The sequence below is a fragment of the Stegostoma tigrinum genome, chromosome 11, assembly GCF_030684315.1.
Source record: "Stegostoma tigrinum isolate sSteTig4 chromosome 11, sSteTig4.hap1, whole genome shotgun sequence".
Lineage (NCBI taxonomy): Eukaryota > Metazoa > Chordata > Chondrichthyes > Orectolobiformes > Stegostomatidae > Stegostoma > Stegostoma tigrinum.
The window spans coordinates 17,981,490-18,008,678 of record NC_081364.1 but is presented as its reverse complement, the minus strand read 5'-3'; the positions used below and the strand labels follow the sequence as shown (position 1 = coordinate 18,008,678).

Genomic DNA, 27,189 nt, shown 5'->3' with positions numbered 1-27,189 from the left:
ATCAAACTGGAAATGTCAATGTGACTTGAAGAAAGAGCCTAAAAACATAATTCAAATGAAATAATATTAAGTGTGAAAGCAGAATGAGGGCTATCATTACTGTGTAGTAAGTAGATATTTGGTCCCAGGTGCCTCTTTGGTAAGGCCATCAAATCAGTCCCGTTCCCTGCTTCCTTCTCCACAGTCCTGTATGTGTCTTCCAATAGAATGTTTGTAGTTGATAACAGAAATAGTTAATATGGGACCAGAAGACTTCAATTAAATTTTAGCCTCAAACTGGATTCCTAATAGGGTTGAATGAGTCAATGTCAAATCCAATGTTAGCAACCTTCTTTTTTTTATTAGGTTTTTAAAAATACATTAATCGAATATTTAGCCGTTTATACATGTATCAAATTCATATATGGACGTACACTTTTCCACAAAGCTTCTCTTCCAAGGCAGCCTGATATACTGGAATTTCAGTTACACACACATTGCACAGAAACGGGTCTTTTGGCCTAGCTGGTCTGTACTGTTGTTCATGCTCCGCACATCCCCTTCCTCTTCGTCCAATCCCATCAGCAGATCCTTCTATTCAATGTTCCACTTCCTGAATTACCTATTGGATTTACTGCAATCTAATTATATTCACCAAATGTAGTCTTGGCTTCCTCAAATAGCAACATAATCTCCAACTTACCCTAAGGGTTCCTTTCATGAACATAAAGGTGAATCAAAGGTAATGAGGAACAGTTTGGAAGTGGAGTTGAGGGCTAGATGAGAGCTTACTGAATAGCAGAGGCAGTTCAGTGTCCTACTGCTGCTCCTATTTCTTACACTTTTACCTTCGAAGCCTCGATCTGAGCACGCCAAAACTCTGGCTAAAAATTCAGAAGGAGAAAAGCATATACTTTTTAAAACTGGTGGGGTGGGGGGAAATTGGGGTGAGTATGGCGGGGTCTGTAGCATTGGATGTGAAGTGATTTAAACAGTAACTTAGTGAGATGTTCATCTATATCTCAACTAGACGATTTTTGCTTAAAAGTCACTTTGCAGAATACTCCCATTTGACAGTAACACCCAGGCTGCCTGTTGCTTTGGTGAACACAAAACTAAGACACCCCAGCCCGAACAGCGTTTGCAGACTCTTACCTTTGCTGTATGATAGCACTACTGCTCCATCGGAACATTCTTAAGAATAAAAATCATGACAGAAAATAGGAGATCAAAATGCCTGGCCTTGATAATTCTGAAAAACATTTGCACAATAAAAGATGGTGGAAGAGAAAATTGGAGAAACAGATAGGTCCTTGTCGCTCCACAGGGAAAGAAAAACTGGGCCCCAGACTGTGCTGAGCTTAAAAACGGTGAGGCAGGATGGTGGCTGCAAGAGCAATATCATTGGAAGAATGTAAGACCGTAATCCCATTATCCTCTACATTATATGGGACCAATAGTAACCAATAGTTAGCTCAAGGTTTCTCAGTTTTCCTGTAAATCCTGCTCGGACTTGTATCCCTGAAATTTCTTCAAATCTGAAGAAAACAAAACCTGGAAAGAGAAGATACAAGCAATTAGTTACTTTGAAGCCAAGACACGATACATAGTAACTGCAGGGAGCTGTTGATATTGTCTCTTTAAACCATACCCCATTTGTTTCCAAAAGCTGTCTAATTCTATAACTGCTACCTTTTCAGCTTGAACCAATATATCAGCGAAGATGTGAGAATGATCACAAATCACATAACTGATTCATGCCAGGCACAGACTCCTTAATACATACATGCGCAGCTGTCTCAGCAGCGGGGGAACATGATGCAAGAGAATATAATGTGATTGCTGGGTTTAGATACAATGTTCTGTCTGACTCGATTAACCAGCAGAGTGCATAGATTACTTAGAAATTCCAATGCAGAAGAAAAATTGTGCAGATTATCCAATTCAAGCTGGTAGTTACTCTCCAATCGAACAAGTAGCTCGAATCACATCTAACCATTCTATCCCTGTATTTTTTTTATGTGTTTTCTTTCTTCTTCCATCTATCTCAATTCACTCTTGAAAGCCCAGAATTTCTGCCTCGACTATTTAACTTTGGTTGCAAACACAACTGCGTGATGATCCTATTCCTCCTGTGTTTGAAAAGTCTTAACATTTAATCTGTTACCTAGGCCCCTCATTCTAAATCTTTTGCTAACCGTGATTGACGTTTACTGTAATCAATGAATTAAAAGATTCTATTTGCCTTCTTCTCAAAAGGGACATCGCTCACATTACAAAAGCTAAGAGCTGCAAATGCTGGAGAAACTTAGCAGGTTTGGCAATATCTATGGAGAAAGTAACAAAGTTAACCTTTCAAGTCCAATATGATTCTCCTTCAGTTCCAAAGAATAGCCGTACTGGACTTGAAACACTAACTCTGCTTCTCTCTCTAAAGATGCAACAGGCCTACTGAATTTTTCCAGCACCTGCTGCTTTTCCCATTAATACAGTGTAATTTCAATAAAAATGTACAGAGAGCTTAACAAATCAAATTAAAACTTGATTTAAATTTGTTAGGCTTTGGTTAAGTTCCCTGCCTATCATACAGGAGACACGGGATTGAATTCCCTGATGGGGATTGGGAAGATGATACTGTCAACGTGGTTAACCATCAATTGCGTGGTCAGTTTAGGTTGTCAATGTGGAGTTAAGGTCACAAATCAGATCAGTTCACGATCTGATTGAATGGCAGAGCAGGTTTGATGGGCCGAATGGCCTCTTTTTATTCAGCGAAAGATTTGGAACAGGAGGCTATGGGTGAAAGACTAAATATTAGACTTCTGGAACAGGGGAGCACAAATACACACAATTGTGTTTGCATCCAAAATTAAATAGTCAAGGCAGAAACTGTTGACTTTCAAGAGTCAAATGGGGGTAGGCTGAAGAAGGAAGGAATGAGGTAAAAGGATATGGGGACAGGATGGCTAAATGTAATTCAAGCTACTTATTCGATTTGAGAGTAACCACCGACTTGCACTGATAACTGCACAACTTTTCTTCACTGTTCATAAGGTCAAAAGTTTCAGGTGTCGATAAAACACGTCAGCGGCCACGGAAGGCCTCAACTACACAGGCAGACACTGGACTCTCCCACTCCTCAGGCAGTTGGGCTCAGATATAACCGCAAGAGAGAGGTACACAGTCAGGTCAAATAACACCCCGCGACTGTCCAGTGCCTTGACACACATCCCTCTATTGACTCAACTACTAGAAGTATTCAATCTTACCAAAATATTAAACGCCTCTGTCATATCGCCCTGCAATCTGTATTGTTCATTAAAACAAAAGCTGCAACTTCCAAGGCCATCTTTTAATGTTTATTTGCTTATACATCAGTATCCTGTTCAATCTACACTGAACCCGCAATAAAGCTTCAATACTCTTACTCAGTGTGACATCCACCCTGTCTGACTTAGGTCTTATTGAGGTTAGACAGGCTCATCATCACCTCTTCACTTTTACTGTTTGATATAAAATCTACAATTCTGCTAGTCTCCGACAGTTCTATTGATCATCGTGGTTCTTACAGCCGTCTATGAATTGTGTATTTTTATTACTTACAGATTGTGCCCAGCCAGCAAAAGGACCCCAAAGGTTATGAAAAAATTCACCTGAAATAAAAATAAAGATAGCGAAAGTTTTCAGATATCGTAATAAAACAGCTTCATGTTAGAAGCATAGGATAGGAAGCTCACTTATATGACGACCTGGTGTGACTGTGCAGTGGGCTTTGACTATCAGCACATTCCCCCTATCACAGTCGTAGCAGACGAAACTCATTGCAGAAAAGTGGAAAAGCGGAAAAGCAGGAAGAACTAGAACAGACGATACATACTAAATTATACCATTTTACAAGGAAGTACAGAACCAGCTGTCCTTTGAAGGCGACAGGACAAGTTAATAAATTAATGAAGAAGATGCATAAAGTTTTAAAATACAGGTTATACTAAACCCATATCGAGTGCTGGCTCTAGCCTACCGGAATACTGTGGGTAACCCCAGGCACTTTAGAAGGGGCCCTGATGGTTTTGGAGAAGCTACAACAAAGATTTACCAGAACAGTTTCAGTAATGAGGGATTAGATTCCCTACAGTGTGGAAACAGGCCCTTCGGCCCAACAAGCCCACACTGCCTCTTGGAGCATCCCACCCAGACCCATCCCCCTATAACCCACACACCCCTGAATACTACGGGCAATTTAGCATGGCCGATCCACCTAGCTTGCACATCTTTGGACTGTGGGAGGAAACCGGAGCACCCGAAGAAAACCCACGCAGTCACGGGGAGAATGTGCAAACTCCACACAGACAGTCGCCCGAGGCTGGAATCGAACCTGGGTCCCTGGTGCTGTGACAGCAGTGCTAACCACTGAGCCACTGAGCCGCCCCGATTATACTAACATGGACAGGCGAGAGAAGATGAGGTTAATTCTTAGTGTAGTCAAGTCCCAGTAGGTGATTTGACAGGGGAATTTAAATTATTGAATGGTGTGTAGGATGTAAAATGTAGCCCGTTTCCAATAACAGAAGGTTCAACAATGAGATATAAAATGATTGACAGAAGATCTAGAGCTAACTTGAGAGAAATCTTTATTGAGCAATGGGTGATTAAAATCCCAGAATGTAGTGTCTGATGCGGCAGGTCCAATTGTAGTTTTTAAGGAGGAAGTTGGATAAATACTTGAATAATACATTGCAGGCGTATAAAGAATCCACAGGTCATTCTGCATCATAACACCTCTGCATTTCATCATAATTCTGCCAATATAGTTCTTCTTTGCAACACTCCCTTCTCATCATGTCACGGTGGCTCAATGGTTAGCACCGCTGTCTCACAGCACCAGGGACCCGGGTTCATCTCCACCTGTGGGCGACTGTCTGTGTGGAGTTTGCACATTCGCCCTATGTCTGCGTGGGTTTCCTCCGGATACTCCAGTTTCCTCCCACAGTCCAAAGATATGCAGGCTAGGTGGATTGGCCATGCTAAATTGCCAATGGTGTCTAGGGATGTGTAGCTTAGGTGGATTAGCCATGGGAAGTGCAGAGTTACAGGGAAAGGGTAGGGGAATGGGTCTGGGTGGGATGCTGTTCAGAGGGTCAATGTGGATCTGTTGGGCCGAAGGGCCTGTTTCCACACTGTACAGATTTTATGAAGAATGAACAGGGAACTGGGACTAAATAGGTCCTCCCTTGAAGGTACTGGTGAAAGCTCAGGCAGTTGAATAACCACCTTATATACTGTACAATTCAGTGAATCTAAAAATAGTTATCTGACTAGTGATTATGACAAGGCAGTTTATTTATCCCATGAACAACCAAAGTTGATCTTTTCTTACCGATTTCTCGATACACCTTGTCAGTTAGAGTCTTCTGACCTGCCCCGAAGTAGGGCTGATAATCACGCTTTGTGATTTGCCAGACATGAGTGTCCACGGGAATAACTCCTGGTTTATCCAGAGACATCAAGCAAACACAGTCAGCCACCTAGAGCCAGAGATCAGGGAATTAATTGTGTCAGGGAAGAGCATGTTTCAAAAGTTGCCTGATGGAAACAGGCTACATAAAATTGGTTTGCATTGCTTTAGATTTTAGAGTTTTAAAAATAATTCAAAACTGAAATAATTTTGCTTGGTAGAGGAATTCAGAACAATCGTAATTGATCATTCAGGGGGGTAATCAGGAAGCACTATCTTCCAACTGAAAAGACACTGGGAATCTAAAACTTCTCCCCTAAAAAACCATGGATTCTGGCTCAAATAAAATGTAACAGTGAAATCACAAGAGTCTTGGAGATAATAGGAACTGCAGATGCTGGAGAAACTGAGATAACCAGGTGTAGAGCTGGATGAACACAGCAGGCCAAGCAGCATCAGAGGAGCAGGAATGAAACGTTAGCTTTCCTGATCCTCTGATGCTGCTTGGCCTTCTGAGTTCATCCAGCTCTACACCTTGTTATCACGAGAGTCTTGATTGGTCAGTAGTCAAGCAACATAGAGAAAACAGAATTAAGACTTAAAATTCAAAGTGTGGAGCTGGATGAACACAGCAGGCCAAGCAGCATCTCAGGAGCACAAAAGCTGACGTTTCGGGCCTAGACCCTTCATCAGAGAGGGGGTCTCTATCTTGGATTCTCCAACATCTGCAGTTCCCATTATCACTGATAGAATTAAGATTTAGTTCAGCAATGATCTAATTGAACAGTGGAACTGATTGCAGAGGATGAATGGTCTGTGCTGGTTTCTCTGATATAAATACATAGTTTGAACTGTCCACAAACTCAAAAACTCAGCTTGTTTCACGCTTTAATTCTACAGGAGAGAAATAAATGGAAACAGAATACAAATGCCACTAAATCTGGCTCTACAGCTATTTGTACAAATCCCTGACACGGACTTTGTGAATGTCTTTAGTCTAATACTAGCAATCAATGTCAAAAGGAGGCTTTAATGTAGAATGGGAGTTCAACTCCCCAGCACTATTGACTGCCATTATGATAAGCGCATTATCAAACAGAATAATGAGCACGGAGAAATGTTAGTAATAAACTCTCAACTTTTTTCTTCCTTCAAGTAAACCTGAACCAATTTTTCAGTATTTAGAAAAGTAAAAATGATGAAAATGAAGTACATTTATTTCAGTTTAGAACAGTAGAAGCAAAATGTTTAAAATGTGACTGACACAGAATGTGAAAATCCCATCATTTATAGGTTAGCAGACTCACCTTTCTCCCCACACCAGGTAAAGTGCACAATGCACGCTTTGCTTCCTCATGTGATGCCGCACGAAGTGAATTCAGCCAATTTGAATCATGTGTCTCTAATATCAGCTTTGCACTTTGATTGATGAACTTTGCTCTGTATCCAAATCCCAGAGCTTGCAATTGTTGTTCCACATCATCTCCTACATGGAAAAATCATAGGAAATCATCATCCTTTACTACAACCCAGTACTCATAAATTGTCTTTTTTCACACCGTCTTCATGCTGTCCCATGTCCCCACATTACTCTCCCACCCCCCAATGTTACTCTCCCACCTCCCCACACATTACTCTCCCAGATCCCTACATTACTCTCCCACACTCCCACGTTACTCTCCTACCTCCCCACATTACTCTCTCCCACACCCCCACATTATTCTATCCCACCCCCCCAACATTACTCTCTCCCACCCTCCCACATTACTCTCCCACCCCCCCCCCCATTACTCTCCATCCTGCCCATGCTTTGTCATATTAACATCCTTTCCTACCACTGTTTTCCCCCAAACCATTCACTGAATGTTGACATCGTACATGCTAGAGTTGACTTGGTGAGCTGCTTTCCAGGATCACTGCAGTCCATATGATGTGGGTAAATCCACAGTGCTGATAGGAAGGGAGTTCCAAAATTATGAAAATGTGGCCCAGAAATAATGAGGAAACACTGATATATTTCCAGCTCGGGATGCTGTGTGACTTGGAAGGGAAACTTGTGGGTGGTGGTGTTCCAATACATCTGCTGCCTCCAATCTAAGTGGTAGAGGTCGAGGGCTCAGAACATTCTGTTAAAACAGCCTGAGTGAGTTTCTGCAGTGCATCGTGTAGATGATACACACTGTTGCCATTGGTGATAGAGGGAGTGAATGCTGAAGGTGAGGGTGGATAGAGTACCAATCAAGCAGGCTGTCTGGAATAGTGTTGAGTGTGTTTGATGTTACATTCATCCAGGCGAGTGGAGAGTATTCTGTCACACTTGCCACTTGCAGTTGGCGGGCAGGCTTTAAGAAATCAGGAAATGTGTTACCTGCCACAGAATTCCCAGTTTAACCTGCTCTTGTAGCAATACAGCAGTGTGCTTCTATCAGCCTGTTCTGTTTTCTGGTCAATGGTAACCCCCACTGTTGACAGAACCTTCCCTCTCATTTGTATTCTCTAATTTCATCCTGCTCATATAATCTCCATCCAAAACACTGCTACTATACATCATTGCCTGAGCATAAAAATCAACATAAATAAAAAGCGAAAGAACTGCAAATGCCATAGGTCAGAAACAAAAACAGAAGTTGCTGGAAAAGCTCAGCAGATCTGGCAGCATCCACGGAGTGAAATCAGAGTTAACATTTTGGGTCGAGTGACCCTTCCTCAGAACTACTCAAAACAAAGCTCAGAAAATGTTGGTTCATATGCAGAAGTTATGATGGGGGAGGGGTAAGGAGTAAACGATAGGTGGGAATACAGCACAAAGAGAGAGAAGAGCAGTTGGACAGAAGAAGAATGGATAACGATCTGTCTAGAAAGGTGAGTGGCTAACAATAGGTTGTTGTCTAACAGCAGACTGTGCTAACAAGGCCTGGTGTGTGGGGGTTGGGGTAGAGACATGGGAGACCTCAAGCCCTGAAGTCGAACTCAATGCTGAGTCCAGAAGGCTGTAGGGTCCCCAAGTGGAAAATGAGGCGCTGTTATCCCAGCTTGCGCCGAGTTTCACTGGAACAGTGCAGCAAGCCCGCAATGAGATGTTGGCTAGGGTGGTTTGTTGAAGTGACTGGAAACTGGAAGCTCAGGGTCTTTGCTGTGGACATAACGTAGCTGTTGTGTGAAGTGGTCACCAAATCTACGCTTCGTTTCCCCAGGGTAGAGGAGACTACATTGTGAGCAGCAAATACAGTGGACTGGGTTGGGCAAAGTGCAGGTAAAGCACTGCTTCACCTGGAAAGGTGTGTTTGGGCCCTCGGATACTGAGGAGGGAAGAAGTAAACTGACAGCTGTTACACCTTCTGCAGTTGCAGGGGAGGGTGGTATGGGGCTGTGGGCGTGTGTTGGGAGTGAAGGAGGATTGGATCAGGGCGTCCCTGAGGAAAAGGTCCCTGCAGAAAGTGAACAAGGGAGGGGAGGGCAGGGAAGGGGAATGAGTGTCTGGTGGTGGCTTCCTGCTTGCAGTAATGGTGGCTAATGATCCTCTAGATGTGGAAGCTAGTGGCAGAGTAGATAAGGACAAGGGGAGCACTAATGCTTTTGTGGGAGGGAGTGGAAGGTTTGAACCCAACTGAGGGCCTGTCAACAACGGTGCTGGGGAATCCTCAACTGAGGAAGAAGGTGGACATTTTGGAGGCTCTCTTGTTGAATTTTTTTTTGGTTCTTCATTTCTTGATTAACTTGAAGCTAAACCCCATAGAATTCCTTGCCTACTATTACCTTTCCCTGACGTCTGTTCCACTTTGTGCATTGTACATTGTTATTTAAGTTAATCATTTAACCCTGTGTACATATTTCAGGCAATACCTCCCTATACACAAACTCAGCTGTTACACTGAATGAAGTCAATCATTTATGACAGTGAACCCTCTAGAGTTGAGCTGCTATGAATGCAGTGTGCTTCTATCAGCCTGTCTCCTTTAGTGTTTCCTTGGTAATGGTCTGACTTACTGAAGGCTAAAGTCAGCTTTTGTGCTCCTGAGATGCTGCTTGGCCTGCTGTGTTCATCCAGCCTCACATTTTATTATCATGCAATTACAGAGCTCTTTTTCCATTTTCTCAGAATGTCTCAAAAATAACTTCACAGTGAATGATATAGCTTAGAAAATTATAGTCACCTGAAACAAAACAGTGCAGCTACTTCTTTGCACAGCAGGATCCCACAAATAAGAGTGCGCTAAGTCTCCAGAGCATCAGTTTTAAATGGAGGGGGTGGGAGTTTTAAAGGGAGAGAGTGACGACTGAGTGAAAGCTAATCCTGATTATTTGCACACTTTTCTGTTTAAAACATATTTATTACACTGAGTACCCTAATGCTTCTAAGGGAAAGGCAAAAACTGAATAAACTACAACCAAAATTACACAAATAAATCCACCCAAGATTTACACATTGACTGATCAGTCAGTAACAACAGAACAGCAGACCACTGATGAGTTCAACAAAACCTGGGAATTACTAGGCATCACGAAGGTCCTATTTTAAAATTGTACGGTTTTCCCTTTTTTTTGTACATCCAAAGTTAAATCAGTAAGACAGAAGTTGAAGACCTGAGAATTTCCCAGCTTCTTCAGTGGAATAGAACCAAGGCTTAGACCATTATAACTGGGGCTAATGGGAGAGATTTCCAGAAACACCATTTGGAGGCAGTGGACCTGTTTCCTGACTTCTTTAAAACCTTGAGAGGTTTTCAGTGTGTTATTGCCATCTTGTGATAGAAGAGGAAAACTACAAAAAAAACTCTTCATTTGATACAGGGTCAAAAATCACACCAGGTTATAGCTTGCGTTAAACGTATGTTTTCAAGTAAACCTGTTGGGCTATAACCTGGCGCCGTGTGATTTTTGACCTTGTTCACCCCAGTCCAACACCACCACATCTTCACTGATACAATCCTAGATTTGTCCAACTGTGTTTTTCGTAGTCATACAACTCATCCATGCCAGTTGCTAATAATCTAATTTACTTACTTACTCACTTTCTCTTTTCTTTCCCAACCTCCTCAAGGTGTTCATACATTGATGGGGTGTTAGGGATTAACCTCTACCCATCCACAAGTATTCTCAAAGTTGTTGAATAATATATTTGCTCACTCTGCATGGACATGCTCTGGGCACTGAATAGCTTGAAACTCATTTCCAATGGAACAAGCAGTTTGCTCACTGATTTCCACTTTCAGTAAGGACCAGGTCACACAATGTTGCTGGTGCTTACATGGTTACCTAGCTGCAGCAATATGATGACCTCAATGATTACAGACTGGCGTTTACACAGTTACATGACTGTAGCCACACAGTTAGCAGTTACACATTTACTTGACAACAGTTACATAGATAACTGGTTGATATAGGTCATACGTTTACAAAGTTCTGTGACTGAATATAATAATTGATAATAATTCACCCCAATCTAAAACACAACTACACCTTGGCTAAATAGCTCCAGTTCAGCAGGCAGGGAAAGTGTCATTTATTAATTTGCTTCCATCTTCGCACCCATGCAAGTCTGTGAGGTCAGTCTTTAATTCTGAAAACTTCAGGTCAAGCCAGATGGGTTGATAACTTAAGCTAATCAATCACGTGCCCAGTAATCCCAACATGCTAATTAATGGTGGACAGTATTATAGTCTCATCATGGACATCATCCAGTCAGCACATGTTCTGCAGAATGTGATTGGATAACAAACAAACAGGGCCAATTTTACTTCTTTGAGACTAGCTTGTTATAACAAACAGGAGGACACATACCACTAGCCACGTCAAACTCTCAGGGAGAGCAGCAAAGATTGGCCTGGTCAGCTGATCAGTTGACAAACTTGTCAAGCCACTGGGAAGGGTCTTCAAGAAATTTCCTTCCACAGCAACATTCCACAATTTTTATTTGGTAAACAAATGGGGCAAAAGAAGCCAAAACTTTTTCAAAACATTCTCTGTAACACAAAAATGTCAGAGACTGCAAAACCAGACAATGAATATCCTAAATGTAAGCAGGTTGCCAGCTCTGAAATGGCAACTGAATGGACTAATTTGCAGGGAGTGGGGCTTGTGTACCGGTGAACAATATGGTTTGCGTGTTTTACTGCTGTGTATCTTGCTAGTGACAGAGGTCCAACTTGAAATAAGTACTACTACGGAATGCAGACAAGGATAAAGAAACAAAGTCGAGGACTGGACACACTATTACAGGCAATACTGAGTCTCGTATGACTCTTCTTCAGAAGTCTCCTTTCTGAAATTCTGAAGAAGGGTCAGAACAAGTTTGAAAGTTACTCTATTTCTCTCCACAGATGCTGCCAGATCTGCTGAGATTTTTTTCAGTGTTCTCTGTACTTGTTTCAAATTTCCAGCATCTGCAGTATTTTGCTTTTATACTCTTACAGCTTTCTCCTAGCCTGCACCTTCAACTACTTTCAATACAAACCAGCATACAAGTTAGGAGCAGAAGTAAGCTACTTGGTCTCTCGATCGTGCTTTGTTATTTAATAACATTGTGGCTAATTTCATTGCAACCTCAACTCAACATTCCTGTCTAACCTCAATCATTTTTAATATTGTTTCTTCTTGAGAATCTCTCCACCTCTGCCTTAAAAAATGTTCAAAGATTCTGCTTTCCTAACTTTTGGGAAATGAGTTCTAAACCCACAGAGAGAAGTTTTGCCTAATTTCTGTCTTAAAATTGGTCACCTCTGATAATTAAATGGTGACCCTGCCTAGTTGTAAATTTTCTCCAGATGAAACATCCTCTCTACATTCACCCTGTCAAGATTCCTCTTGATTTTAAATGCTCTAGTCAATACTGTTAGTTAGCCAGATTCCCTTGACATTGTCTGGGGAGGAAACAGAGACATAAATACTGGAAATCTGAGCTAAAAAACCAGCACCCTGTGCAAAATTGCTAAATCTTAGCTGATCATCCTTCCCTTTTAAAGCTTCTTTCACTTGTTTTATGAAAATCAGAATCTACACAAATCGTAAAGTTCACTTGATTATTCATTTAAATCCTCAGTACTGCAACAAGGTATCTGCTCTCCCCCCACCCCCCACCCCCAAAGTTTGAATGGTCCTGTCCAATTCCTATGTTCTCTCCCAATTAAAGCTCATATTTTTGTATCAGGTGCCTGGGTTATTAACCTCATTGCACACTGCAGCCCTAGATTACTTCGTGGTTCAAATACAGGCAAATTTGAGTGATCCACGTGTCAGTCATGCCCCATGCAAGTCAGAAGGCTGTGGGACCAAGTTCTTTTCCAGAAATTTGAGTGCAAAAACTCAGACAGAAACTTCAGTACTCAGCAAGTGCTGCTCTGTTGGAGGTGTCACCTTTTGGATTCGACATTTAGCCAAAAGCTCTGTTGGCTTTGTCAACTGGATGTTTAAAAATCCCACTGTGTTATTTTCAAGAGCAGGGGAGTTCTCATCAGCATTTTAGTCACAGAATCATAGAGGTGTACAGCATGGAAACAGACCCTGCAGTCCAATCAGTCCACACCAACCAGATATCCCAAATTAATCTAGTCCCATTTTGCAGCTTCTGGCCCATATCCCTCTATTCCCTTCCTATTCATGTACCCATCCAGAGACCTTTGAAATGCTGTAATTGTACCAACTTCCACCACTTCCTCTGGAAGCTCATTCACCTTCTGTTTGAAAAAGGCATCTTTTAGGTCCCTTTTAAATCCTTCTTCTCTCACCTTAAACCTATGCCCTCTAGATTGGGATTCCCCCACCCTGGGGAAGAGACCTTGGCTATTCACCCTATCCATGCCCTTCATGGTTTTATAAACCTCCATAAGGTCACCTCTCAGCCTCCGATTCTCCAGGGAAAATAGCCCCAGTCTATTCAGTCTCTCCCTATGGGCTCAAACCCTCCAATCCTGGCACCACCCTTGTAAATCTTTTCTGTACCCTTTCAAGTTTCACAATATTTTGCCGAGGCAGGAGGCCTGAATTGATCATAGTATTCTAAAGGGGTCAAACCCATGTTGTTTAACATTAAACACTCGACCAACAAGGCAACAAGTCATTGACCAGAAACATTCATCCTGTATCGTCAAACACAATGTTAAAGATTATTGGCATCATTTTCTATTTCTATTTCACTGAAAACAGATGTAGTCGGTCTTTGGTCATCACATTCAGTTAGCGGGAGCTTGCTGCACTCATATTGGCTGCTGCCACATGCAATGAAAATCATTCGACAGTACACCATTGGCTGTGATTTGCTTTGGGATGTCCTAAAACTGTGTATTTGACTTCTAAGTCTTTCTGGAGGAGAGCACCTGATTCTTGTTTTCTGTCGAGAGGCTACAAAAGCAACCTCAAACTCCAGGCTGAGCTCAGGCAGGTACAATTCAAAATCCATTCTAGTTGAGTTAGATGTGTGTTCCACACTGTTGCCATCTGCTGCAGGAAGCCCTCCTCCAGACTGATGCCAAGTCACCTTCCTCAGCACTCAAAGCATCAACGCAGGTCAGAGTACAGTTTCACATTCACTGGCCATCCTCCGCTACGTTGGGCAGGTAGTCATTTTTCATGCCTTGGTGCTGTGGCAGAGACTATTCAACCACATTAGGTGTCACAACAAAGTCCCTAACTCTGATTCACAGTTGAACATGCCATCGTAGATCTTTGCTTGCCTGTTCCAGGAAAGGAGGGGTTAGCACAGCCACCGGAGAGTGACAAGGAGTGAGGTTTCTGTATAATTTTTCCTGAAATTCTATAAAAGCACCATAGATCCATTTTGTACAAGCACCATAGAAAGTATTCTATCACACTTTGATGGGTTGGTATGGCAACTGCTCTGCCCAGGACCATAAGAAACTGCAGGCAGTTGAGAACACAGCCCAGTTTCTTGCTGCTTCAGGATGTCAGCCAACATAATCAAAGAACGCTCCCAACCTGGTTACAGTCTTTTCCAACCTCTTCTGTCCTGCAGAAGATACAAAAGCTTAAACACCCATACCAACAGATTAAAGAATAGCTTCTTCCCTGCTGTTGTTAGGCTTCTGAATGGGCCTCGCAAATTTTAAATATAATGTTTACCTTGGTCTTTATGCACCTTCTCTGCAGAGTTACACTGTATTTCTAACTCTATTACCCTAAGACACTTAGTATGGTATGATCTGCCTGTATTGCACGCAAAACAAAACTTTTCACTGTATCTAGGTACACGTGACAATAATAAATTAAATCAAAATCGGTTATATCACAAAGCCTGCACTAGCCAGAAGCCTGATCAACGACAACTTGCTGTGATGCTAACCTGCCAAGGCCTGCAGTGTGGGGAATGAGTAGTAGGTGTACGAGTCCAGTTCACAGAGCCTTTGTCCATAGGTCTGGCACAGGCGCTCGATCATTCCACTGATACGTGAGATGTTGTTGTTGGAAGTGCAGATGAAAGAAATGAGACACTCAGTGGGATCTTGCCGCAGGATGCGGACACCTGAAACAGCACAGAGCATGCTCAAGTTAGAAATAAATTCCTTAGTCATTGCAGAGCTGAATGCATAAACTGTCCTACAATAACAAAGCGCATTCTCTTTCGCACATTGAATGGTCACCTGAACGTAAGGAATTGGTTTATCTCATCATATGCCAGAAATTTTAGAATTTAAAATTATTCTTGGACTGAACGAGCTTAAGAAAATCTGCTGAGAAGAGCATTCTGTCTGTAAATGAAGCCACAGTGAAAGAAATGTCTTTATTTTTCATGTTTAGGACGTGAGCATTACTGGTAAGGCTGGCATTTACTGGCCATCCCTGGTCAGAGTCAACTGAGATAATCATGTGAAAGTGGATTGTAGCTATATAAAGGCCAGACTGGGCAAGGGGTTCAGACAGGACCTTCATTGTCATTTTTATTGATTTCAGCTTTTATCAGCTGTTTTTCAAAACTAAATTCAATCAAACTAGCACGTGGGGGATAGTAACTCATTTTCTTGAATTATTAGACCTGTAACAGAATCACCATATTATCACAAACATGCACTGTGATAAGGACATTACCCACTAAAGTGCAGCACCAACCAGACCCTACCACACAGCAATACACACTGCCACCTACCACAATACCCATATGGCCACTATAGAGCAGAACCCACCGTCTCATATTACAGAGTAGGGCTGACATAACCCATTGCACTACTCACATTGCTATCGATTTCTGAATCTTCGGTCACTAACCAAGAGTGGCCTTTTGTTTCCTCTGTTCTAGATTTAATTATTCAGTTTTTATTTTCATATTTACTCATTCGGTGTGTGCATCATCTGTGAATTAGAAATTTCCCAGTGGGGAGTTAAGTGTCAACCACAATGTTGTGTATGTGGAGTTGAGTGTAGGCCTAACAAGGAAAGGACGGCAGACTTCCTTCCTAAACAGGGCACAAATAAACCATTTGGGTTTTTACAACAATTGAAAGTGGTTACACGGTCACAATTAGATCAGCTCTTTATTCCAGATATTTATTGGATTTAAATTCCACTATCTACCAATGGTGGGATTAAAACCAATGTACCCATGATCTGCACTGCTAGTTGAGTGAAGTACTGTCTCCCTGCAGCCTCTAGTTAAGACTACAGCAGCAAGTCTAATAGAGATCTTTTAGGATTGCACCCCAGTTTCAGAATAGGATGAAACCATCAGCCCTTAAGCCTGCTCTACAATCAATTGAATATTGGCTGCTCTCTTTCTGAACTCCACCTACCTGTTTGATTGTTTCTCTTGATGTCACATCCTACCAAAATCTGAAAAACTCAGTTTTAAAGTTGTCAATTGATCCCAAGCCCCAGCAGCCTTTTTAAAGAATCATCAATGGGTGGCACAGTGGCTCAGTGGTTAGCACTGCTGCCTCACAGCACCAGGGACCCAGGTTCAATCCCACCCTTGGGTGACTGTGTGGAGTTTAGACGTTCTCCCCATGCCTTTGGAGGGTTTCCTCCCACAGTCCAAAAATGTGCAGGCTAGGTGGATTGGCCATGCTAAAGTGCCCAAGGATGTGTAGGTTAGGTGGGTTATAGGGGGATGGGTCTGGGTGGGATGTTCTGAAGGTCAGTGTGGACTTGGTGGGCTGAACAGCCTGTTTCTATAATAGCCTTTTGGAGGGAAAACTTTAGATTTTGACATCTTCTGTAGGACATGCTTCCTGACATCACATCTAAATGATCTTATCCTAAAAATAAATTATTTGCCTTTTTCTGCACTTGTTCCACCAGCAAAAATAATCATTTACTCTTATTAAATCTTACTAACATCTGAAAGATCTAAATTACATTACATTGACAAACTGTGAGGGGCCAGAAGTGAGTTTACCTGCATTATTTCATCCTCTTTTCTAACTGGAATGTTTCGGGTACAACTTCATCATTCTCCTCTTTCCAAGCAAAAAACAAATTTGAATTTACATTGTAATTATACACCCTAACACCAACCCAACAGATTGCTATTTAACTGGACTATGTAAGTTAACATTGTCAAAACAGAAGAGCACTGTGGTTGAGGGTCAATAAATGCATATCTGGAAAAGCACAGCAGGTCAGACAACACCCAAGGAGCAGCGAAGTCAAGGTTTCGGGCCGAAACCCTTCAGCAGGATGGGGTAGGGAGCGGAGCCCAGAAATAGAGGGAAAGGAGTGAGTCTAGGTGCGGTGGTGATAGATGGATGCAGGTAAGGGGTTATTGTGGAAAGGGTGGAGTGGATAGGTGAGTTGGAAGACGGACAGGGTGGGGGCAGAGATATTTTGAAGCTGTTGAAGTCAATATTCAGGCCATTGGGCTGTAAGCTCTCAAGGCAAAATATCAGACATTGTTCCCCCAGTTTACATTTGGCCTCACTCTGACAGTGGGGGAGACCAAGGATGGACAAGTCACCAGAGGAGTGGGAGGGGGAGTTAAAGTGGATGGCAACCAGAAGGTCAGGTTGGTTGGTGCATGCAGAGCTCAGGTGCTCCGTAAACTAGTCCCCAAGTCTGTGTTCGGTCTCCCCGATGTAGAGGAGGCCACATCAAGAGCAATGGGTACAGTAGATGAGGTTAGATGAAGTGCAGGTGAATCTCTGCCGGATTTGGAAGGATTGTTTGGGGCCTTGGAAGGAGGTGAGAGCGGAGGTGGAGGAGCAGGTGTATCACGTGCTGCGGTTCCAGGGAAAGTACCGGGTGTGGTGCAGGAGTTGGTGGGGAACGTGGAGCTGACAAGGGAGTCATGGAATGAATGATCCCTGTGGAAAGCAGACAGGGGAGGGGAGAAGAATATCTTTTTGGTGGTGCAGTCTGACTATAGGTGACAGAAAAGTCTGAAGATGATGCATTGTATTCAGAGGTTGATGGTTTGCTCTGTGAGAACTAAGGGGACTCTATCCTTATTGTTGTTTGGGGGAGAGGATTTGAGGGCAGAAACACAGGAAATAGGGGAGATGCGATTGAGGGGATCCTTAATAACAGAGAAGGGGAAACTACAGTCCCTAAAGTAAGAGGATATCTGGGCAGTCCTTGAGTAGAATGCCTTATCCTGGGAGGAGATGTGGCAGAAGCAGAGGAATTGAGAGTATGGGACAGCATTTTTGTAGGAGCGTGGGTGAGAGGATGTGTGGTCAAGGTAACTGTGGGAGTCAGTGGGTTTGAAATGGATATCAGTAATGAGTTGATTACCAGAGATGGAGAGGTCCAGGAAGGGGAGGGAGGTGTCAGAAATGGTCCAGGTGAATTTATGGGTGACGGTGAGATTCATGAACTGTTCAAACTCCTCACGGGAGCACAAGGCAGCACCAATATAGTCATCAAAGAGTCTCAGGAATCAGATCCTGCTTACTAATACTTCTGTGACATGCCTTGGGACGTTTTTAAATCACACTAAAAGATAAGCAAGAATGTATCCCCAACTAAATTAGGGAATGTAGTGATTGGAACCAGGTTGACTATAAGGTCATTTATTGGGGTCAATACCCTGGGCCAATCAGCAAGCCCAGACTGACCAATATAAACAGGGGATTTAGCATCTCCTCAGTTTAGGAAACTGACTTTGAGCTGGCGGGTCATAGACAGCATACAGTGCACAAGTAAATAAAGGGTTATGTGGTGACAGAATATTGCCCCCGAGGTGTTATTTCAGATAGGCAGCCAATCACAGTTGTACAAGATGTCAGTGGGGGATCTTGTGGTGCAGCGTAGTGTCCCTATCTCTGGCTAAACAGGTCCAGGTTCAAGTCTCACCTGTCTCCAGAAGTGTATCATAACATGTCTGAGCAGGTTGATAAAAAATCATTTACAGGTCCCCTATTCTTGTATTTAAACTGTGTGTTAGTTGGAACTTAAAGTTTTGTCTCCTGACGCATTGAAAATTCTATAAAATGGGTATATTCCAAGTTTGTATTTCCTTGGGGAATTTTGAACAAGGGGCTAGTGATTTAGTCTAAGATGAGGAAAAATGTCCTACGTCTGCAACGTGGGAAGAAAAAGCCCTTCAGCCCATTGTGTCTGTATCAGTCAAAAATAACCACCCAACTATTCTAATCTTTTTTCCAGTATTTGGTCAACAGCATCACAAGCCTTGGCATTGCAAGTTACATCTAAATACTTCTTAAACGTTATAAGGGTTTCTGTGTTGTGGCGATAATATGGCTTTAAGAGGAGTATTTTGACCTTTTTTTTAAAAACATGAAGGTTGAAACAGAGGTTCCAAGCATTCTGCTCAAAGCCAACAAAGTAAACGACTTGTGATGGCTTTCTTTTGAAAGTTGGGACTATACAAGCAGTCTGAATGGGTGGTGTCAAGCTCCCACTGAACCAAGACTTTTCATTGCAGCTTTCAGCTGTTGCTGGGACTTTGAAGCTCGATGCTTCCCTGGATCCTACTGGTCATCATGAATTCCTTTGCATGTTTGTACTGCTCAAGTGCATCGCCTCACATTTATCCAGATTGAATTCCATTTTGCACTGACCAGCCCATCAAAATCCTCCTGCAATCCAAGGCTATCCTTCCAACTATTTACACCCCTCCTCGTGTCTCAATTCTAGATTGTCTCATGAGGAGGACATCCATTGAGCTTCCCTCAATACTGCTCTTACTCTTCCAACAGAAAGTATCTTCTAATAATCAGTGTTAGACTAACGTTCTATATGGGATCTGCAATGCAGGGTGACAAAATATCAATCAGATCTTCAAACGAACACACGTACTAGCCATTTTGTTAGAACATTATCTGTTGAATTCCTTCAGGAACCCACCCACCAGGGAAATCTTGTGCTACTCGCTCAAAGTGTTTGTCTGCTTGACTCCAATGTGAGTAGAGCTCTGAGAGGCAGACATGCAGCTGAAAGTAATCGGTTAAAATCCTGCATTCCTCTTCATCCGCAGCACTGCATTCCAACTTCAATTGTCCAGGTGTGGTATCATGCATGTGCTGTACAGGTTCCATTTTCACTTCAGAAGACTTCATATCTGCTGCTTGGAAATCTCCATCTTCACCTTTAATTTGAGCCTCAGTTCCATTTTCCTTCTTCACTTTAACATCCACTGTGTTTGTGGGAAGTCCTTTTCTCTTGTGATTTCTCGTTAATTCTTCAATAGCATTTTCTGCCTCCTCAGAATAGGTCCGATACCAGATCTTATCCTCTGTCTGCGTTAGGGTCCATACACGATTAGCTAAGACACCTGTCCAGTGCCCAGGGCTCCTCTCCTGCCAACTGCAAAAGAAAATCCTCGTTTAGACTGGTGCTGATTACATTTGCCTGCTGCCTTTTAGTTCCAACTACTTGCTGGCTCCTGAAACATCATTATTAGTATTGCCCTTCACAACCCATGGTCCTCGAGCTGTCATCTCTCACTCAAACTTAACCTCCTCCTCAACTTTCAGGGCCTCAATTCAAAATGTCAGGAGCCACCCTTACAAAACACACTCAGCCTGTTTAACCTCAAAGGAATCAAAAGAATTGAGAATGAATTTTCCCATTTTTCTGTACGTGGTAACAAAGGCAGGGACTCTCTCTCTCTTCGGTGACCTGAACTTTGCTTCAAGAGAGTATGGTTTTGGCAATGAGGGAGTGGAATGGCAGCCTTTCCCTGTTGGAGGCGCATATGCTAAACTGAGCCCAGGACAGGATGCAGAAGTAGGGTTTAGCCCCTGGTTTTCTCCCTTTACCATGCAGGGGTTTTGGATGGGAGAATCGAGTAAAACTCAGTCGTCGGGTCATACAGCACAGAAACAGACCCTTCGGTCCAACTCGTCATGTTGATCAAGTTCCCAAAACTAAACTGTTTCCACTTGCCTGCATTTGGCCCACGTCCCTCTAAGCCTGTCCTATTCACAAACTTATCCAAATGTCTTTTAAATGTTGTAATTGTACCTGCATCTACTGCTTTATCTGACAATTCATTCCACACATTCTAGGACACAGTGCCAGTAACTATGAAGGTAAAGGGAAATGGTGGCTGGAGTTACAAGTGTGAGTGCTGCACTGATCCTGTGGAATAGTCTCACAAGCTGCAGACTCTGTCATGTAATTTGGAGCTGTATTACAGGACACAGGATCTTTACACGCCATTCAACCCATGTCATTACTGAAATAAAAACAGAAAACGATAGAATTACTCAGTAGGTGAGGCAATACAAATGGAGCAAGAAACAGAATGCACGATTCAGGTCAATGTCTTTTCATCAGAGTCTTATGATAACTGGCCTTGGAGTGTTTGATAAGGTGTAAAGCTCTATACCAGGGTCCATTTATATCTGACATGGTTTTGTTTCATTCTGAGGTTAAACGACAGTTGTGTTATTCACTTGTGCTTGTGTATTCAGTGGAATTAATTCTACAATGGGGAAGCACATTCATCTCACTCCAACTGACATCAACGCTCATAAACAGATACTCACCGGAACGACTGGCCACAAGTAAGGACGATGTCAAGCCTCAGCTCAGAGCGACTGCAGGGGATGAAGTTCCACAGAGCTGGGTCTGTAGTCAGTGTGGCATGTCGCTGCATTACTTTATAAGTTGAACAGCAGCTACACTTGCAAAATATTTTACCCTGTAAAAACATTCAAGTGAAGAGATATTACAAGAAACATAAAAACTCAATTTCAGGAGAAGTGCACAGAGAAACACTTCATATTTCAGCACAGTGACTTTCATCAGACTCGTAAATGTCACAGATGAAATAAATCTTCAGCAAATACAGAAGCAGGGACAGGTATGAAAAAGGGGAAATAGAACAAAATAGAAAATCTACGGTGAGATAGAAGGCAAAGTGTCTAAATTAATCACAGAATCCTACAGGGCCATTCAGCCCATCAAGTCCACACCGACCCTCCTAATTGCATCTCTCCCACATCCAACACCGTGCTCCCTCCCCACTCCAAATTGTACTTAGCAAGGCCAATCCACTTAACATGCACATTTTTGAACTGTGAGAAAAAAACCACAGCACCGATGGAAACCCACGCAAACATAGGGAAAATACGCAAATTGCACACAAACAGTCGCCCGAGGGAGGAATCAAACCCAATAGGAGCTCAGGGCCCTGCACGTAAATCAAACACAGCTGTTCAGAAGAGGACAAAAATGAATAGTTCAGGGGAGACAGTAATTTTTAATTCACTGATTTTTGCCACATCAGTAAGCTGAGTATGGTGGCCATCACCAAGGAAAAGATGCGAATAAAACTGACTGGCCTGAAGGTGGACAAACCACCTGGACCAGATGGACTACATCCAGAGTGTTAAAGGAGATAGCTGAAAACATGATGGAAGTATTCGTGGTGATCTTTCAGGAATCACCAGCGTCAGGGAGGATCCCAGAGGACTGGAAAATCGCTAAAAGGGAGTAAAGCAAAAGGCAGAAAATTACAGGCCAATTAGCCTAACCTTGGTTGTGGGTAAGATTTTGGACTCCACTGTAAAGGATGAGATTTCTGAATATTTGGAAGGTATAGTCAAATAGGGCAAAGTCAGCATGGTTTCATCAAGGGGAGGTCATGCCTGATAAATCTGCTAGAATTCTTTGAGGAAGTAATGAGCAGGGTTGACCAAGGAGAGCCAATGAATGCTATCTACGTGGTCTTCAAGAAGGCCTTTGATAAGGTGCCATATAGGAGGCAGCTGAGTAAGATAAGGGCCCATGGTGTTAGAGGCAAGGTCCTAGCATGGATAGAAGATTGGCTGTATGGCAGAAAGCAGAGAGTGGGAATGAAAGGCTCTTTCTCAGGATGGGAACCGGTGACAAGTCATGTTCCACAAAGGTCGGTGTTGGGACCACAACTTTTTACTTTATACATTAATGATCTAGATGAAGGAACTGTGGGCATTGTGGCTAAGCTTCCAGATGATACAAAGATAGATGGAGGGACAGGTAGTATTGAGGAGATGGCACGGCCAGAGAAGGACTTGGGCAGATTAGGAGAGTGGGCAAAGAAGTGGCAGATGGAGTACAACATGGGAAAGTGTGAGGTCATGCACTTTGGTAAGAAGAAAAAAAGCATGGACTATTTTCTAAATGCGGAGAAAATTCAGAAGTCTGAAGTGCAAAGAGATTTGGGAGTTCTAGTCCAGGATTCTCTCGAGGTAGACTTGCAGGTTGAGTCAGTAGTCAGGAAGGCAAATGCAATGTTGGCATTTATTTTGACAGGGCTGGAATTTAAAAGCAGGGATGTACTAATGAGGCTTTATAAGGCCCTGGTCAGGTCATATTTGGAGTACTGCATGTAGTTTTGGGCCCCATATCTCAGGGAGAATATACTGGCCCTGGAGCGGGTTCAGAGAAGGTTCATGAGAATGGTCCCAGGAATAGAAAGCTTAACATATGAATGTATGAGAACTCTGGGACTATACTCATTGGAGTTTAGAAGGATGGGGGGATCTAACTGAAACTTTCAAAATACAGAATGGCCTGGACAAAGTGGGTGTTGGGAAGATGCTTCCATTAGTAGAAGAGTCTAGGACCCTTAGAGTAAAGGGAATACCTTTTAGAATGGAGGTAAGAAGAAACTTCTTCAACCAGAGAGTGGTGAATCTGTGGAATTCACTGCCACAGAAGTCTGTGCAGGCCAGGTCATTGAGTACATTTAAGACTGAGATAGATAGGTTCATGATTATCAAGGGGATCAAGGGTTTCAGGGAAAAAGCAGGAGAATGGGGTTGAGGAACTTATCTGCCATGATTAAATGGCGGAGCAGGCTTGATGGGCCGAATGGCCTAACTTGTGCTCCTATATCTTATGGTCTTATAGTATAACCGGATTAATTGCCCCGACAAAGTGGTAGTAGTTACCTTCCAGAAACATCACAGCAGCTTGCTCAGTTAATTCATAATGAGTTAATCACATTGATGTGGGACTCAGTCAATGTGACAATAGCAGATTTCCTCCATTCAGGATATTAGTGCATCTTTCGGCTGCGTTATTGTTACCAGTTAATTTACTTTGTCAAATAAGATTTAAACTCCAGTGAATTATTATCGTTGTATTATAACCACCATATACTTATTTTTGGAATCACTAAACTGTACAACGACAGGAGATCATTCAGCGATCCTGTCTCTGTAACAGCAACTCAGCTAGTCACAGCCCTCTATCTGAGACATTGGCCGACTGTAAAATGCAATACATAGGCACAGGTATTGACTCCCACAGTTTTGTCAGAAATTGAGAAGGTAATTGGGGCAAAAACGATGAGTAAAGTTGAAAAAAAGGGGAATAGAAACTTTACAATGGGGAAACCCAAGCAGATTAGTTCAGATCAGACGCCCTTATTAGGCAGTGCCTGCCATTCAATTCTAGCTCAACATCCTGAGCCCGCCCCTGCATGTCAAGCAGAGCTGAGCCCCGACCCTGCAGACACAAACACCACGCCAAGTTATGCCTGCCTCTTTGTAGGTTATGTGGAACAGTCCCTCTTTCGCACCTATGCCCAAAACTCCAACTCTTCCTCCGTTACATTGATGACTGTATCAGTGCTGGCTCGTGCTCCCAAGAGGAGCTCGAACAGTTCATCCATTTCACCAACACCTTCCACCCCAGCCTCAAGTTCACCTGGGCCATCTCCAACACATCCCTTACCTTCAAAGACCTTTCTGTCTCCATCTCAGGCAACCACCTACAAACTGATGTCCATTTCAAGCCCACCAACTCCCACAGCTACCTGGAATATACCTCCGCCCACCTAAATTCCTGCAAAAATTCCATCCCCTATTCCCAATTCCTTCACCTCCGCCGCATCTGCTCCCAGGATGAGGCATGCCACTCCCACATATCCCAGATGTCCTCGTTCTTCAAGGGCCGCAACATCCCACCTGCAGTGGTCGAGAACACCCTTGACCGTGTCTCCCGCATTTCCCGCACCTCATCCCTCACAATAACCGCCAAAGGAGAATCCCCCCCCTAGTCCTCACATACCACCCCACCAACCTCCGGATTCAACGCATCATCCTCCGACACGTCCGCCATCTACAATCCGACCCCACCACTAAAGACATTTTTCCAACCCCACCCTTGTCTGCCTTCCGGAGAGACCACTCTCTCTGCGACACCCTTGTCCGCTCCACACTCCCCTCCAAACCCACCACACCCAGCACTTTCCCGTTCAATCGCAGGGAGTGCTACACTTGTCCCCACACCTCCTCCCTCACCCCACCCCAGGCCCCAAGATGACTTTCCATATTAAGCAGAGGTTCTCCTGCACATCTGCCAATGTGGTATACTGTATCCATTGTGCCCGGTGTGGCTTCCACTACATTGGGGAAACCAAACGGAGGCTTGCGGACTGCTTTGCAGAACACTTCTGCTCGGTTCACATAAACAACTGCACCTCCCAGTCGTGAACCATTTCAACTGCCCCTCCCATTCCTTAGACGACATGTCCGTCCTGGGCCTCCTGCAGACCCACAATGATGCCACCCGAAGGTTGCAGAAACAGCAACTCATATTCCGCTTGGGAACTCTGCAGCCTAATGGTATCAATGTGGACTTCACCAGCTTCAAAATCTCCCCTTCCCCCACCGCATCCCAAAACCAGCCCAGCTCGTCCCTGCCTCCCTAACCTGTTCTTCCTCTCACCTATCCCCACCTCCCACCACAAGCCGCACCTCCATTTCCCATCTACCACCTCATCCCACCTCCTTGACCTGTCCGTCTTTCCCGGACTGACCTATCCTCTCCCTACCTCCCCACCTATACTCTCCTCCGCACCTATCTTCTCCTCTATCTTCAGTCCGCCTCCCCCTCTCTCCCTATTTATTTCAGAATCCTCTCCCCATCCCCCTTTTCTGATGAAGGGTCTAGGCCTGAAACGTCAGTTTTTATGCTCCTAAGATGCTGCTTGGCCTGCTGTGTTCATCCAGCTCCACACTTTGTTATGGATAACAAACACCGCCCCTTCATGTCACTCAGCGCTGAACCCCGCCCCACAGACACAAACACCGCCCCTTCATGTCACTCAGCGCTGAACCCCGCCCCACAGACACAAACACCGCCCCTTCATGTCACTCAGCGCTGAACCCCGCCCCACAGACACAAACACCGCCCCTTCATGTCACTCAGCGCTGAACCCCGCCCCACAGACACAAACACCGCCCCTTCACGTCACTCAGCGCTGAACCCCGCCGCACAGACACAAACACCGCCCCTTCATGTCACTCAGCGCTGAACCCCGCCCCACAGACACAAACACCGCCCCTTCATGTCACTCAGCGCTGAACCCCGCCCCACAGACACAAACACCGCCCCTTCATGTCACTCAGCGCTGAACCCCGCCCCACAGACACAAACACCGCCCCTTCATGTCACTCAGCGCTGAACCCCGCCCCACAGACACAAACACCGCCCCTTCATGTCACTCAGCGCTGAACCCCGCCCCACAGACACAAACACCGCCCCTTCATGTCACTCAGCGCTGAACCCCGCCCCACAGACACAAACACCGCCCCTTCATGTCACTCAGCGCTGAACCCCGCCGCACAGACACAAACACCGCCCCTTCATGTCACTCAGCGCTGAACCCCGCCCCACAGACACAAACACCGCCCCTTCATGTCACTCAGCGCTGAACCCCGCCCCACAGACACAAACACCGCCCCTTCATGTCACTCAGCGCTGAACCCCGCCCCACAGACACAAACACCGCCCCTTCATGTCACTCAGCGCTGAACCCCGCCGCACAGACACAAACACCGCCGCTTCATGTCACTCTGACACAAACCTTGTCCCTAACCAGCCAGACAGACAGACACAAACCTCCTCCCCGCCGCATGGACACAAACAACGCCGCTCCCCGTCTCTCAGACACAAGCCCCGCCTCTTCCGTCGATCAGCCACAAGCCGCGCCCCCTACCAGTCACACGGACAGAAACCCCACCTTCTCCCCATCGCTCAGACACAAACCCCGATACCCATGCCAGTCAAGGTCCATTTGGTAATGTCTACTTTCTTCCCTCCTGGTTTTTCATGGTTGAACGCTGGGCCATGCTGACCTCAGACTCTGACTTTTATTTTTTCACTCCTACCCCGCACCCGGTTAAGATTCGCAGCTCCCTGTAGCTGGGCCTCACCTCGTGTTGGCCGACTGACCCTTTTTGCGGGGTTTTTTGTTATTCGCCGCCGCTCTATAAGCTGGCCCAGTGTATGTATCCCGAGGTTACTTTTCCATGGTGCCAGCTGGCTCCAGCCTTAGACATCAGCGGAAATACTGACAACAACTGATGTGTGGCGAAAGAATCCTTGAGCTATTTTAAACATGTGATATA

General features: G+C 44.1%; 1 protein-coding gene across 1 annotated transcript; it reads right to left on the bottom strand.

The window, feature by feature from the left end:
- Nucleotides 1-326: 326 nt before the first annotated feature.
- Nucleotides 327-26,947, bottom strand: ogg1 (8-oxoguanine DNA glycosylase). Its single transcript, XM_048547858.2, has 8 exons — nucleotides 26,802-26,947; nucleotides 21,331-21,485; nucleotides 19,689-20,143; nucleotides 14,730-14,909; nucleotides 6,742-6,920; nucleotides 5,357-5,504; nucleotides 3,583-3,632; nucleotides 327-1,533 (listed from the first exon to the last, which is right to left on the bottom strand). The coding sequence occupies exons 1-8, from the start codon at nucleotides 26,853-26,855 to the stop codon at nucleotides 1,465-1,467; spliced, it is 1,290 nt and encodes a 429-aa protein (XP_048403815.1). The 5' UTR covers nucleotides 26,856-26,947; the 3' UTR covers nucleotides 327-1,464.
- Between the last annotated feature and the right edge of the window lie 242 nt (nucleotides 26,948-27,189).

Excerpts from the sequence above, each read along its gene's own strand:
- ogg1 (XM_048547858.2), bottom strand. The coding sequence starts at position 26,855 with ATGGACCTTGACTGGCATGGGTATCGGGGTTTGTGTCTGAGCGATGGG. Across the intron at positions 21,486-26,801 it reads GTCTGAGCGATGGGGAGAAG|GGTAAAATATTTTGCAAGTG; the intron begins GTGGGGTTTCTG and ends ATGTTTTTACAG. Across the intron at positions 5,505-6,741 it reads TACCTGGTGTGGGGAGAAAG|GTGGCTGACTGTGTTTGCTT; the intron begins GTGAGTCTGCTA and ends CTCTGGCTCTAG.